Source organism: Leptinotarsa decemlineata, unplaced genomic scaffold (genome assembly GCF_025532065.1).
Source record: "Leptinotarsa decemlineata unplaced genomic scaffold, Ldec_3_MD MMD2_tig00004307_RagTag_RagTag, whole genome shotgun sequence".
Lineage (NCBI taxonomy): Eukaryota > Metazoa > Arthropoda > Insecta > Coleoptera > Chrysomelidae > Leptinotarsa > Leptinotarsa decemlineata.
The window spans coordinates 12,063,309-12,079,608 of NW_027412606.1; the positions used below are offsets into that span (position 1 = coordinate 12,063,309).

Here is a 16,300-nt window from a genome sequence, read left to right on the forward strand (position 1 = left end):
CCTGAAATTCTCGCCCAAACATTCAGTTTTTGAGGTCGTTTGGTAACTTCATTTTATAAATTTCCTTCTCTTCGGGGATTTTTTCAATTTCTCAATTCTTCATAGTGAAATTGATTATTACTACAGCATTCAAATTTTTTGTTTCATTCATTCACATTCAGAAGAGGCGTTTGGAACAATGATTTGCAGAAAAAATAAAAAAACAGGTCAACAATTATAAAGGAGGCCACATTTTGAAATATTTGTTCTAGAGACAAATATGTAAGCAATAAATCAGAAAAAGAGATTTTTGATGATCAATTCTTGAATCAAAATCTGATGACTGGACAATGAGAAGAAACAAAAATTCTGTAGTGAATGTTCAAATACGTTTACATCACACAGTGGTACAAACGACTTTCAATTGCCGCCCTCACATGGTTAATAATATCGGGAGTTATTTCTCTGCAATGCCTCATGATATTTTCTCTCAAATCTTCTAATGTTGTTGACCCCAGATGACCCCATAGAAAGAAATCTACAGGAGTGAGATCCGGAGACCTTGGTGGCCATTCTGTAGGATCTCTTCTGCCATCCAGAGACCAGGAAAACGATCATCAAAAATGGTGGCACTGGAGCTGCATAATCGATAAAAAAAGAGCCTATGATGTGGTCACCTGAAATTCTTGCCCAAACATTCAGTTTTTGAGGTCGATGGGTAACTTTTTTTCATAAATTTCCTCCTCTTCGGGGATTTTTTCAATTTCTTAATTCTTTATAGTAAAATTGATTATGATGGATTACAGCATTCAAATTTTTTGTTCCATTCATTCACATTCAGAAGAGGCGTTTGAAGCAATGATTTGCAGAACAAATAAAAAAACAGGTCAACAATTATACAGGAGGCCACATTTTGAAATATCCGTTCTAGAGACAAATATGGAAGCAATAAATCAGAAAAAGAGATTTCTGATGATTAATTCTTGAATCAAAATTTGATGATTGGACAATGGGAAGAAAAAAAATTTCTGTAGTAAATGTTCAGAAACGTTTTCACCAACTTCCACACAATGGTACAAACGAGTTTCCATTGCCGCCCTCACATGGTTGAGAATCTCGGGAATTATTTCTCTGCAATGCCTCATGATATTCTCTCTCAAATCTTCTATTGCTATTGATTTTATCTCATACGATTTAGACTTCAGATGACCCCATAGAAAGAAATCTACAGGAGTGAGATCCGGAGACCTTGGTGGCCATTCTGTAAGACCTCTTCTGCCATCCAGAGACTAGGAAAACGATCATCCAGAAATGGTGGCACTGGAGCTGCATAAACGATAAAATAAAGAGCCTATGATGTAGTCACCTACAGTAAAATATGATGTAGTCACCTTGCTCAAACATTCAGTTTTTGAGGTCATTGTGTAAGAACTTGACGATATAAATGAGGATACGTATCACTCTAATATCGACAATTTTGACGATCCATCTCTCCATTCGAACTAAACGTACATTCATCCGAAAAACGAAATTCTGATACAAGTTGATCCATTCAGTAAGACTTTCACAAAACTTGATACGTCTAACGGAATCATCTTCGTTCAATTCATGAACTAGTCTAATCTTATATGATGAAATTTGTACTTATGAAGACTCCTGAAAATAGTTGTATGACCGATTCCTGATTCTCAAGATAACTTAGTGAGAGGCTGTAAATTTTCCATGAATCCAACGTACCCTAGAACAGCAGTACAAATAGCTTCATGGTTGACAACTCTTGAACGGTTATGCTTTTTATTGTTAACAGTTTCCATACGAAACGAAACGTATTTGTGTCTTACATTTCTTCCTGGATGATTATCAGCAGCTCTAGCACTATTTTCATTCTGGTGTAAGCGTATAAACCATTGCTTTTCAAGAATTCACAAAACCAGGAACACCAGTTGTAACTTCACCTGGTAGGTAATCGTTATTGTAGAATGTGACAAATATAAAATGAAGAGAATATCGAATTCAAACTTAACTAGGCAAAATAAGACTTTTTTTGAAGTGTACTTCACAAAAACACCTATGAAACCAAATAATTTCTAGCTTCCAAACTATGAGCTTCAGACCATAATGTATTCTACTTTGTTGAAATCCGTTCATCATGGAACATTTGATAATGCAATACAATTCCATTAAAAAAATGGTGAGATGCTCTGGGGATGCGTTAAGGGAAGTTAGATCAAATCTGAATATGTCAAAATGTGTCCCCCTGTATACTATTGTTGAGGTGTTTCTTGATTTTTCATGAAAATCATTGTTCCAAAAGTTATTCAGGGTGGTTTGTTTTCAACTCAAATAATTTGTAGCTCCCGAACCATAAGCTTCAGACCATATGTTGTTGAAGTCTGTTCATCATGGAGCATCTGATGCGAAACAATTTAGGGTGATCCTTTTGAAAAATATTGATGACATGCTCTAGGGGTGCGATAGGGGAAGTAACATCAAATGTAAATATTTCAAAATGTGTCCCCATGTATACCATGTATTTTTTTATTTTTCCTGCAAATAATTGTACCAGAAGTTATTTAGCGTGGCTCATTTCAAATGGAATTGCACTATTTATGAAAATATGTGAGCAGTTGAGAGATAAGACAGTTTGATTTCTCTAAGCTACCCTTATGTTGTGCTTCCAATTGATCTGAATCAATTCCATAACGAATGTTTGGAGTACAAACTGAATAAAAAGGTGTATAATCAAATGTATTTCTTGCGTGTAATTCAATGTTTATATAGATTTTTTTTTCTCTCCATGACAAAATTGTACTGTGTTTTAATCACTATACAGGGTGTTAATTGAGTATATATCATAAATTTAACAGACGATTCTTTAGGTAATTTCAAGACGAAATGCTCATACAAGCATGGGTCCGCAAATCCTTCGTTCTCAAGATACAGGGTGTTGAAATAAAAATTAAAAAAAATTATTCGTAAATATCTTAAATATCCTTTACCTAATTTGGTTGTAATTTGGCAGTAGTATTCATAACATCAAGGAGCTAATTAAGCCCGAACGTGATTCAATTTATTGAGTCCAGTGGCGTCTCTCGCGGGATTTCAACGAATATTTTCAACTTAAAAATGTACGCCACTGACTTTTATTATTTCTTTGGATTAGGCAATTAGAAATACCACTTTTCTGTCTCTTGAATTTTTTTTATCTTGCTTAGTTTTTAAGAAAAAAAAGTCGACCTAATTGCATATTCCTGGACCTCACAAGGAATAATATGGGGAATTAAATGTATCTTAAGGAAATTATTATTTTTACAAATTTTCATTACTAATTATGTAACAATAACAACAAATATTAAATAACATTAACATCTAGACTAACGAATTGCACTAAATTAAGTGTTGAATGTAGCCTCCTTCGGCTTCAATACAACCGTCTAGCCGCATCATTAAATTTCGCACTCTTCTGAAAATACCTGGCGTATATTTTATTGTCACATGAATTACTGATTTTATTCAGTAAATCCTCTTCACGTCGAATAGCAGTTTTGTATACCAACACTTTAAGGTGTCCCCAGAGAAAATAATCTATGGGATTCATTTCGGGCGAGAGAGGTGACCATGGGTGTGGGCCTGCTCTCCCAATCCAGAGATTATGGTAATTTTCATCCAAAAATTGCCGTGCCACTACACTAAAGTGTGGTGGAGTACCATCGTGCATGTACCATATACGGAATCATTCCTGACTGGAATTTCTTCTAAAAGTCCAGGTAAAACATTAAGTCTAGGTGGAAGGAAGTGAGGCTCAATGAGATGGTCACCGACAATTCCAACCCAAATATCGAAAATTATTTTCTATCAAGGTGTGTGGATTGTTGAGGAAGTTAATAATTGAATTGCGAGAAAAACAAGCTTCATCTGTAAACAATATTCAACTTAGGAAACCTGGATTTCTTCTTATTTTACCGCGTAACCAATTAGAAAAAGCTAGTCTTTCGGGTAAATCTCTGGGCAATAGAGCTTGCATGTAATAGGGATATAGCTGCTGGGCTCTTAAAATCTGCCACATTGTGACATGGGCAATATTCAGTTCTTCAGATATTTTCCGAGTACTGGTATGAGGATTTACTTCAATCTCATTTAAAACAGCTTCTTCAATTTGAACTGTTCGTACCGTTGCAGGCCTCCCAATGACAACCGTAGATCTTTTAAAGCTATCTGTTTCAGAAAGTCGTGCATGGAGACGTACAAAAGTTCTTCTATTAGGCACTACACGCTGAGAAAATCTTTCATGGTGAATGCGTCTTGCAGCATTCGAGTTTCCGTGAGCCATTCCATAACAGAAATGCATATCTGCCATTTCACTGTTGGTAAATTGAACCATGTTTTACAAAAATGGTTCGAAAAATAACCACTAAAGACACTTTTTATAACAATTATAAATTAATAGCTTAAAAAGTTGACAACAACTCTCAAGTTGTTTATTTAATGCTGCTATCGTTTTCCAAGGCAACCCTTGATTATTATTTATTGTATTTTCAGAACGGTGCGAAATTCAATGATGCGGCGGCTAGACGGTAGAGGCCATTTCCAAAACTTAATTTAGTGCAATTCGTTAGTCTAGATGTTAATGTTATTGTAGATGTTAATTTCATTGTTACATAATTAGTAATGAAAAATTGTAAAAATAATAATTTCCTAAAGAAACGTTTAATTCCCCATATTATTCCTTGTGAGGTCCAGGGATATGCAATTAGGTCGACTTTTTTTTCTTAAAAACTAAACAAGATACGAAAAAAATTCAAGAGACAAACGAGTTGTATTACTGATTGCTTAATCCAAAGATATAATGAGAATTGCACAAAAGTCAGTGGCGTACAGTTTTAAGTAAAAAATATTCGTTCAAATCAGGCTCGAGACGCCACTGGACTCAATAAATTGAATCAGGTTCAGGCTAAATTAGCTACTTAATGTTATGAATACTATCGCCGAATTACAACAAAATTAGGTGAAGAATATTTGAGATATTTACGAATAATTTTTTATTTTAATTTTAACACCGTGTATCTTGGGAACGAAGGATTTGCGGACCCATGTTTATATGAACATTTCGTCTTAAAATTACCTAAAGAATCGTCTATTGAATTTATGGTACGTACTTAATTAACACCCTGTATTATTTTATTGCGTTCTGGCGCTTGATGTGGATGCCATCACTCCTATCTTTTGATTTTACGAGGAACAAGAAAAGTTGTTTGAGTGATATGAATTCGATGATCTCTTGACTGATGAAATTAGGAACACTGGTGTAGAATAAATTTATTGAAAATACTTTTCCCACACCAGAACAAAAGTATTTACCCTCAATTCGGGATTCACTGACCAAGTTATCATAATCAAGAATTGACTATGATTCTCATTATGTGAGGTGATGGCTTCTTCTGATGTATAAGTATAGAAGCTTGAGAATAAGTGTAAGCATAGATAGATTAGAGCGTGCATTTTTGAGGTTTTCCGTGATTTACGTCAGCTGCACGTTTTATTCTAGGACAGGACACAAGCACTGCAGGAAAATCATTGAAGTGTTCTGAGAGCAGTGCCTGTGCGAAAACAGCGATTCATGTTGGATTTCAATTGCTGGAGATTGAGTTCATTCGAAAAAACGTTCTCAGGAAGTTTATTCCACATGAACACAGTTCTTCAAACTGAAGAGTTATTCGATATTGTGGATATTGTCACCGAAAATGAAAATTTCGGCAATAGGATGAATAATTGGCAGAAAGTCACTGGTGTTTGCAAGTAAAAAGTATAGTGCCATTGTGTATCGCTTGGTGATCGATAAACGCAGCCCATCAATTCAGTGGTCTACTGTGATATTATTTTAAACCACATAATATCAACAACACATGACAAGAGAAATCGCTTCAGATAAATAGTATATTGTACAACAAGTGAGAAAAACGACATATTTCTCACGAGTTTTCAGAGAGCTCGCAAATCAAGCGAGTGAGAAATATGTCATTCTCTCACGTATTGTACACTGCACTTTTTCTACGGTTGCGTTGTTTTCAAGTATTGAAAATTAGATTACACATATAATAATACTTGTATGCCATTCACTCATTTTTATATTTTATTCAAAATAGTAATTAACAGTTATACTCGAATAATTTTGTAAAATAATTCCAGGTAAGTCGTTTTGTTTCAACATGTTTTCAGTAATTGAAATATTAGCTGCGATCGAAGTTGAAGTTGATGGGGCCGAATTAAGATCTTCCATGTCATCAGTTTTTAATTTTCGAAGTTCATCACAACGGCATGCCCCTGTAAGTGTAATAGCTCAAGCAGCCTGAAATCAAAACCAAACATTCAATTTTCGATAACAATTTAAAAATTTTCAATTCATACCTTTATCAGCAAATACTTTTCATCAGGTGCATCTTTTAAAAATTGTTGAATTTCTTCAGAAGTTAATGTTTTTGACTGTTTTGGAGTATATCAACACAGTTTTTAATAATTAAGGTACTCCTCAGCATCGAGTACTGAGATCATAATGTTGATGATGATGTTCAATCTTCTTGACAACTCTTCTAAATAAACTAACAAGGTATTTTTGGAATAAAAATTTACCTTGGCTTTCATTTTCCAGTCTATAAAGTTTCTGTAAGCGATTTCATATTTTTCTCTTGATGTGCTAGGTAGCAAATTATTGCAAACATCTATTGGTTTTCTGAACAATTTCTGGAGGTGTATTTTCCAACTCTAAATCTCCGTAGCCCATTATATTCAATATTTAATGAATCTTAACTGTATAGACTGTATCAATCAACAATAAAACTATTTTCGTTCGGTAAGTTGACAGCAATAATTATGCAGTGCTTCGGTTTTGTTGTTATGGAAATGCCGACAATGGGCTACTTGGATATTGCACGTGAATCGTCGACGTAGCGTTGTCAACAGGGAGAACGTGTCATATCAATCTGACATGTCATGACTGACTTGGGTTATCGTGATAACAGTGAGAAATCATTTCTCACTATATATTGTAAGGGCGGATATTTCTCACTGCGTGAGAAATCTTCCGTTTTGAACATATAAAAGCGATAAGAGAAGTGGCACATTGTATAGCATCCATAGAAAAAGGATATATTCCAAAGTTACTTCAGAATCGGGAGTGGAAATCATAACCAATATATAGACAATTGCCGGGGTTTGTTAAAGCACTGACTTTGGTTTCTGTGAGTGCAAGAATATGAAGACTATTTGTTTGCAGAAGTTGGTGCACTGAGTTTACAATTGAGTTGAGTCCTCTGTTGTTGCCGAATTCGATTTTGAAGTTGCTACTGGGCCCCTTGGCAACTCCAGATGCCATGCTAATCTTTGGACTGATGTTGGAGAGATCCTGCTGCCTGTCAGAAATAGTGGTTATGAGCCTCACCACTTTGCTTTTGAAATGTAGTTTTTTAGAGTAGTGTCAAGGCCACCATGTTTCTAGGAATATTGAGAAATAACATATGGGACTGATTTTCATTTGAAAAATATTCATTCATATATTTTCTTATGTACGTAAAATTTGTCCTACAAAATGAGTATTTCGAAATAAACTTTCGAAATATTCATCTCTCCCAACTATCTACATCATAGATTCCCTCAAAAGTTTGCAGGAAAACAACTACTTCGCTGGCTAAATCTAAGCTGGATACTGATTCATATCCTACATGCACTTATGCAACATACATTACAGAGTTCACCATCGTAGATGTTTCTCGTTCATCCAGCAGCAGGACCATGCTGAAATTATTCAAGTAGATCACCTGCTGACCCCGTTTTCGAGGTATTACCTGGGACTATAATAATTTCAACGCGGCTCAACTGCATGTAGAAACCTTTGTCTAAGAGGAATATTGTCAACTAGTAAAAGCTCCTTTTCGTGAACAAAGCCCCAAGTGTGGAAGAAACTTCCCATGTACCAATACTCTAACAGAGATCAAATCGTGTCTAAAGACTGTACCGGGAGAGATACATACGTACTAGAAGATGAATGTTTGGAAATAAGATCTTGAAACAATAATCTCTCCGAACTACCTACACTGTAGGTTCTGGTAAATGCCTGCCGGTAGGCAGGCATATACATACTAACATATGAATTTCTAACCAGCGTGTTGATGTGTATTTTTCGTTCAGAATTTTTCTTGAAAATTTCAACCAACAGGAGAGTAGTGGGTTTCTCTATACAGGATGAACACATGAATACTATGATGAATACCTTTTTAAATACATTGAAAAAACAGAAACTCCAGATGGAAGTACTTCGTAGATTAAAGCAACATTTTTAATACTGATCATCGATTATATGATTGTTTCATTGTTTTTAGAAGATATAAGGTAAAGTAGAGCACTGATAACAGAAAATATTCATTTAATGAAATGACACTGAAATTTCTATTGAGTTTCAAATAACTGATCATTGAAACCAATCAGCTTTGATTATATCTGCAGCTTTTTCCCCAATTGCATATGCTGGAGCAGCAGCATGAGCCGTTAAAGGAAGAGGTATAACACTTGTATCTACCACACGTAATTGTTTCAGGTCATGAACTCTCAAATGGGAATCTACCACAGTATCTCCATTATTTTTAGGTCCCATCTTACAAGCACCAACATAATGAAAAACGCCTCCGATAACGGTTCTCAGATAACATTCCCAATACTCGTCGCTATTGAACTGGTAGTCTTCACAACCTGAAAATGAAACATGATTTGAAAAGAAGTAATTTGCAATAGTCTTCTTTGTTTCATACAGGCCGTTTCTTTTATCATGTGGTAACATGTTAGGTTAGGTTAGGTTAGGTTAGGTTAGGTTAGGTTAGGTTAGGAATCATACGTTAAAAGGTAAGACCTCGTTAATCCTTAGCTCGCACAAGTTTCGACTTCTGAGGGTTGTCGTTCGTAGGGGTGCGACAGCTGGTTAACGGAAAAACAGATTTTAAACAGATTTTTTTTTAAACATTGCTATATTCTAAACCGTAACAGATATGAAGACGATTAAAAAGGAAAAAAGGTAACTGTCATCGCGAACAATACAATGGTGGAAGAAAATTTACGAGGACTCTCGCCCTTCTCGAGTTATACGGGGAAAACCAAAAATGATGTTTTCCGTTTTATTCAAATGGAATTCTTATTTCGGAAAATATCAAAAAATGTAAAAAAATTGTATATGTCTTTGAAGTGTACTATGACAATGTATTAATAAATATTCGATGAAACGTTTCGTGTTAACATGCCACCATCAACTTTTTTTTAAAATAGGAACCTGTCTTTTTCATTACAGATATTGATAAAGCCATGAATTCACAATCCAAGGGTATATCACGTTCCTTCTTCAAAATGTCATTAAGACAACCCAATAAATTCGACAGGTAGGTACTGTAATACAATGAAAATTCGTACTTTTTTGTTTTGGAAATTTTTTTATTGCCATAATCCTTCAATTATAATTCGTGAAATTTTTATAATTCCCGATCATGTTAGTAACGAAAATATCAGTTTTTGGTCAAAATTCGATTGTTGTATAATTTGGTATGATCAATTCATTTACCTTCTTAAACGCGTAAGCTTTGCTTGGTTTCTATGGTAGGAAAAATAACTGCGTTGTTGATATCTGTGATATGCTATTTAGTTATGCAAAATCAAATAGAAATCCTCTTTCGGAAAGAAATATGTATGTTGAGCTATACCTGAATAGTCGTATTCCGAACATCCAAATGTTAAGAGGATTAGAGAGAAATTTGAGGGACCATGGTGCATTTGACAGGAAGAAAACAAGAAAATGTGCGGTAACTGGAAGTGTGAGGAATCAAATAATTGTTAAGGGTAAGCAAATATTACTATTTGAAAATTCACACTGAAAACTTTTTTTAATTTATGATTGGCGAGTTACAAAAAAATTGTGCTAATCAAGATTGCTCTTTACGAGAAATAGCACACGAAAAGAGGATTTCTATAAAATCCACCAGAACTTTTTTGAAAAAGAAAAAATATAAATGCTCAAGAATACGCAAAGTTCTTCACCCCAATGAAAGGGATAACGAAAAAAGAGTACGATTTGCTAACTAGTTGAGACGTAGAAATAGAAAAGTTGAAAATAATATGAACGTACGAATCAAAATTCACTAACAATGGTTGGTTTAACAGAAATATCCATTATAGGTGAAATAATACAAATGAACATTTACATTGGGAAACCAATTCCCAAGGAAGTTTCGGAATAAATGTTTTCATTCGAAAGATGAAATGAATCTTCATTTTTTATTCAATAAATTCGATGGCTACTTAGATTAATTGCCACTGGATATCTGCCATGAAATACCGTATTTTCAACAGGACGACGCTCCTTTCCATAATGCAGCAATGGTAAAGAAACATTCAGGTGCAATATTTCCAAGAAAGTGGATTGGTAACAATAGAGCAATTAACTGGCCAGCTCGATCCCCAGATCTTACTCTTTCAGATTTTTTGTCTTGGGATACATGAAGGATAAAGTTTTTTCAACACCAAGTACAGATATCGACCATCTGAACCAAAAAATAAGAGATGTATCAGTATTACACCTATTATGCTAGAAAATTACCACAGAAATTGTCTGGACCGACAACTCATGTGCATTCAAGAGGTCGTCAATTCGAGCATTTGATGTAAATTGCCATGTATCTTTGATTTTCCATATTGGTTTCATTTTCCCAAAAGTTCATAATGAAATAAATTGTATTTCTTTCTGTTTGTTGTCACTGATGATGGTGGTTATTTCAAATGAAACGCTATGAAAATATCAAATGTGATATACCCTGGATTGTGAATTTATTGCTTTATCAATATCTGCAACAAAAAAGATAGGTCCGTATTTAAAAAAAGTTGATGGTGGCAATTTTGACACGAAACGTATTATCGAATATTTATTATTACATCGTCATAGTATACTTCGAATATAATAACATTTGCCTTTTCCATTTTTTGATATTCTCCGCAATAATAATTCCATTAAAAAAAAAGGAAAAACAGCATTTTTGGTTTTCCCCGTATAACTCGAGAAGAGCGAGTCTCCGTAAATTTTCTTCAACCATTGTATTGTTCCTGATGACAATTCCTTTTTTCCCATTTAATCGTCTCCGTATCTGTTACGGTTTAGAATATAGCAATGTTACCACATGATAAAAGACACGGTCGTTCAAAATTATGAAACTCAGCTGAAATGAAAAAGAACACGGGTAAACTGGCAGCTTATGATTCTCTACTTGATTTTGGAGATATTGATCATGGTTAACATATTTCTGGGAAAGTGTGGCATACTACGCAGCAAGGGGATGACTTCGTATATTACCGCATCCCAGTAAGTGTATGCCGTAATTGCTTACAAAACATCAGAGTCCATACGTTTTCAGGCTGCTCTAAAAACATCATATGCTTCATTACTGACCTAGAAACCCCATACAACTCTAGGCTGGCTCAGATACCCCATACGATTTCTGGTTGGCCGACTCAGGAGAATGAAAATTAGCTTTCTGATTACCCAAGATTTCACGTGATATCGGGAAAAATGATGCTATGATATCAAAAGTTATTGTAGCATGATTGCGGCAACATGGACGGAGATGTGGATAATGTATATTTGGCCTGACATATATTGGAGAAAAAGAAGTCATAGTTGGTGCAAGGTGCAAGAGGAAGAATGAACTCTGTTCAGTCTTATATACCATTGACAAATTTGTATTTTTCCTCTGTATTCTATAATGTTATTTCTGATGTCAATAAATCCATTCATTATTATTTTTTTTTAAACCAGAGTATGCGCTGGTCAGGCCCTATCCCCCAAAGCCCCGATACATTCGGGAGGGCGCGCCAGCATTATCAACCAATGATCACTTACCCCACACCGTGGGGTAAGTGATCATTGGGTCCGAGAATCATGTGCCCTGAGCAAGCGCAGTGATTCAAGAATGACAGCCTTCTGCATCTGTCCGGCTAACATTTCTGCCTTAGTGCGGCAGGCCGGTATGATTTCAAGATTCGAGAGTAGAGAGGGCATCATTCCACCAAGAACTTCAATAATCAGAACAACCATCTTGACAAAGTGGTCTGGATAGGGTCTGAAGAGTTCGAAGAGAAAATCTCGATACTTTATCGTTTTTCCTTCTCTTTTTGGGCGATATTCGTTTCGTCAGGAGCTGAAAACTCAACGACAAATATCGTCTTGCTCTGGTGGTCGAGAAAGACTACATCAGGCGTATTAGATTATATGAGCCTGAGGGTGGGGAACGAATAGTTCCAATAAATTCGGTACTTGTCGTTCTCCACAACGGATTCAATATCCCCTGGAGCGTAGGGCAATACCGATGTCTCTTCAATACCGTAAGGGTGTCGTAGATGGTAATAAAGCACTCTTAGGGCCGCTTCATGTCGATGGATATAGGCCGAGACCGCACATGCTGGACATGCTGATAGCAAGTGCATTAGGGTTTTGGGTGCCTAGCGGCAGGCCCTGCACCTTGTGTTAGGAACCTCTATATCCATCACGCGACTGGCAAGCCATGATGAACCCCTCAGTTTCCGACTTCAGTCCACTCGACCTGAGGAAAGCAAAAATCAGGCGCCAAGGTCTCCAACGTTATTGAAGAAGACCGCATTGGCTTATCCTAGTGTTTCCGCAGAAACGAGGTGATCTATGCGGCTTTCATATGAGATTTTTTCTGAACGGGTTCCAACACGGTGACAGAGTTGTGGTCACCTCGTTCCCTGTCGAAAACTAAACCAAGTTCATCAGCTGCTCGGCAGCTGCCCTAAAAAGGAAGACTCCAATTCTCCAAACTCCTATATATATGCTTCATTTCTTGGGTCTTTACCTCGAGTAGATACAGCTTCTCCCGAGTCCACTTCACTTCTCCAAACGAGTAGAGTAACATTTGAACGCCAAGCATATTTGTTGCAGCAACTTTGTCCTTTCTCGACAGTTCCGATGACCAGATCTGTCGAAGTTTGTGCTGATACTTTCCGCGGAGATACTTTTTCACTGGTATTACCTCTTGTGAGTGGCGTTGTTCCACCCCGAGATAAGTATACGTCTCTCCGGCATCCAAATGGTGTAGGATGCTTCCATTTACGAGCTGCACATCCTCTCTGTAGTCCCCGCATCGTCCTCTTTTGAGATGGATCAATACAGCGATAGCATGCGTGTACTCTTTCAACACTCTCAAGGACTGATGAAGATCCTTCTTCCCAGAGGCATGAAGTTTGAGATCATCCATATAAAACAAATGGGTGACCTTCTGCCTCCGGTTTTCGGGGGTGCCACAATTATATCATCGAGTATTTCTGAGCGCAACGGATATTGACAATAGTGATGCAGAAGAGAAGGGGGCTGAGGAAATCGTCCTGAAATACATCCCTTCTGAAAGTGACCCACCCTGTTTGGACTCTTGCTTGACCAGATGTTTCATTGAAGCGAGTTCGCCAAAGTAGTATCAGTTGTTCAATGCATCTCACTATTTTGTGGGGTACTGAAAGGCATCTGAGCAAATGCAAGATAAGCTCATGCGATATTGTTTCAAATGCCTTACGGTAATCGATCTAGGCCATAGGGAGGTTACGCTTATATTGTATTATATTATTATCATTATTATTAGTTGGAGTATTATCGGTTACCTTGAGGGTGGAAGTGAATTGAGGTAATGTTTATGTTGGAATCAATCTTTTTCAGCAGCCTTAACCAATTTATCGAAAGCATAAGATTGAGTAAATTGTGGGTCAGAAAGATTAACTGATCAGATTTGTGTATTCAATATTCCATACACTCACCAGGTATTTTGGTATCAACTAGTTTGGCTCCGTATCTTTGCATCGACGGGCTGTCGCTGATCCTTTGAATTTCTCTTATTCCTGCTATGAAAGTCTTAACATCTTGATTCTCAGGATCCGATAGATAGTTTGCAAAGTATTTGGGTGGATCTAAAGGATCCTTTGATTTTAATTCCATGTATCCTATAGATTTTGGATGAAGCAACATAGGGAAAACCTGTACAATGAAAGCGAATTTTCATTAAGATGAATAGAAACTGAATTTATTGTAGATAGTTGTCGAGGTATTCATGTTTACAACTACTTTCATAGTATTGTTGATGACTGCTAGTAATAATGAATCAAAGTCATTTTTTCAATTGGTCCAAACCGACATTGATATGATATATCTAATTCTACACTAATCCAGTTTTTGATGAGTTGGATGATCTTTCAACTGATGACAGTAGATATTATATCGAATCAAATTTCTTTCAGTTAATATGGAGTTTTGGGCATCAGTTATCCGACTTTTGTCACCTTTCTCACAAAAAGCAGGAGTGATATATATCCCAAAATTAATTTCAACTGGTCTTTAATTTTGTTTGTTCTGGATATTCAGACGTTTCACTTCGTCTGAAATGACCCTCCCAATACTGACGAGAAGCTAGTACTCCGAAACCGGTTTATCGGTGGTCGTCCCGACCAAATGAAGTCAATTTAGGCTTTTTTTATATATAGGAAGTTACTTGCGACGAATTTTCTAAATGGAAGATGTTGCAGAGGTGCCTGATGGTTTTACTTGAGCTTTCTGTGTTCGGAAAGGTTTCCGCGGTCACAAATATCATAGTTTGAAGTTCGCATTTTGTGTTTTATTGTCAACTGTCGGTCCATAGGTTCTGGTCTGGTATTTATGTCACTGGATGAGTGGTGAACGGGACCGGAGGTGGGGGCGATGGTGTAGTTAGTGATGTTTACTTTAACATTTTCATTTATTTTGCCAACCACGTCTGAGAGCTACATTGAAATGTTTTTTGTTCATTCATTTCGTTAGTTAACTCACGAATGAGCCAGTTTTTGTTGGAAAAATACATCACTTCCTTATCAGCTGCCACTGAATAGTGGACTGATTTTACAAACAGGGTCGCACTCCTCAGGAGGAAGTGATGCTAGTTATTCTATTGAATCAATCTAAAACATGAATAACGTCGATATGGCGAGTACTTCTGACTACAGGGGATATACATAATGAAAACTCATCAAATTTCTCAAACCAGTCTTACTCCAAAGTAGTACGAACATTCAAATATCCATCGAAGGAATAAATCATCATATTTGCCGCTATTGAAGGAGTGAAAATCCAGGAATATTTAATCGCTCTTGGAAAAGATCAACCTAAAAATATTATTTTCTCATCTAAAATTTCGAACAATCGAGTTTGCATCTACCTCTCTAGCCAGACAATCGTGGATACATTTCTTAAAGAAGGAGGAGAAATTGAAATCAACCGTTAAATACTGATATCCCGTCGCGCAATTACACCATCTACTCGATTAATCCTTTCTAAAGTAAGTCCAACAATACCTCACAACATTATAGAACACAACCTCAGAGATCTAGGATTAATTGTAATATCACTCATGACATTTCTTCGCATTGTAATATCCCAACCTGAATACACCCATTTATTGAGTTTCCGCAGACAAGTCTTCATAGAACTTGTTCTGAATAATACTTTTCATCTTCCCGAATCCTTTATCTTATCATATGATAACACCCCCTACCGTATCTACCTTTCTGATGATAAACCCATCTGCTATAAATGTAAGAAAAATGGCCATATCGCTGCTAATTGTCAAGAAACTGTTACCGAGACTATTGTAGATATTGTTCAAGAATCACTCAAAAATCCAGCCTCTCAAACCTAAGAAATTTCTTCAACTATTACTGATCCTTTGGTCAACATTGTCCAAGAAAAATCAGTGGAAAATTCAGCCCCAAAAAAGGAAGAGATTACTATTATAATAAATACCAACTCGCAAAAAAGAACCCATTCAGAGATCAGTACACCGATACAAAATACTGAAGAACTGGAGCTTCCTTTTGTTATTCCCAGTTCACAGACTAAGAAGAAAACGAAGACAACACAGGCCTAAATACACTCCAAATTTGTTGAGACCCTGGTTGCTCCAGCCAAACAACTTTTTCAAGATGAGCCATCTAAGTATCCTCTCGACTACAGCCAAATTGTGAGTTTTCTAGAGGATTCGTTTTGTTCATCAGACCCCCTCAGCGTGGCCTGCAGGTATACAGAGGAAATTCGCATACTCCTAGGTATACTCACTAAAATATATCCGACTCTTACTGAACGTAGCATCAAATCCAGAATCACAAAATTGAAAAGGAAAATGATTAAGCAGCTCCAAAGAGAACTTGAAACTGGCTCTAACATCTCAGTGCCCGGAAGCGAAAGTGACATATCTCTCTAGATACATTT

At 36.3% G+C, this 16,300-nt stretch overlaps 1 protein-coding gene across 1 annotated transcript in view; it reads right to left on the minus strand.

Annotated features, from left to right (window-relative positions):
• Window positions 1–8,375: 8,375 nt before the first annotated feature.
• The window catches only part of LOC111505237 (glucose dehydrogenase [FAD, quinone]), a 33,876-nt gene continuing 25,951 nt past the window's right edge, over window positions 8,376–16,300 (minus strand). Inside the window, exons 8-9 of the mRNA XM_074179008.1 lie at window positions 13,825–14,041; window positions 8,376–8,718 (exon numbers count right to left, since the gene is read on the minus strand). Coding sequence (XP_074035109.1) covers window positions 8,441–8,718; window positions 13,825–14,041 — 495 coding nt within the window. The 3' untranslated portion in view covers window positions 8,376–8,440. The remainder of the gene's footprint in view (window positions 8,719–13,824; window positions 14,042–16,300) is intronic.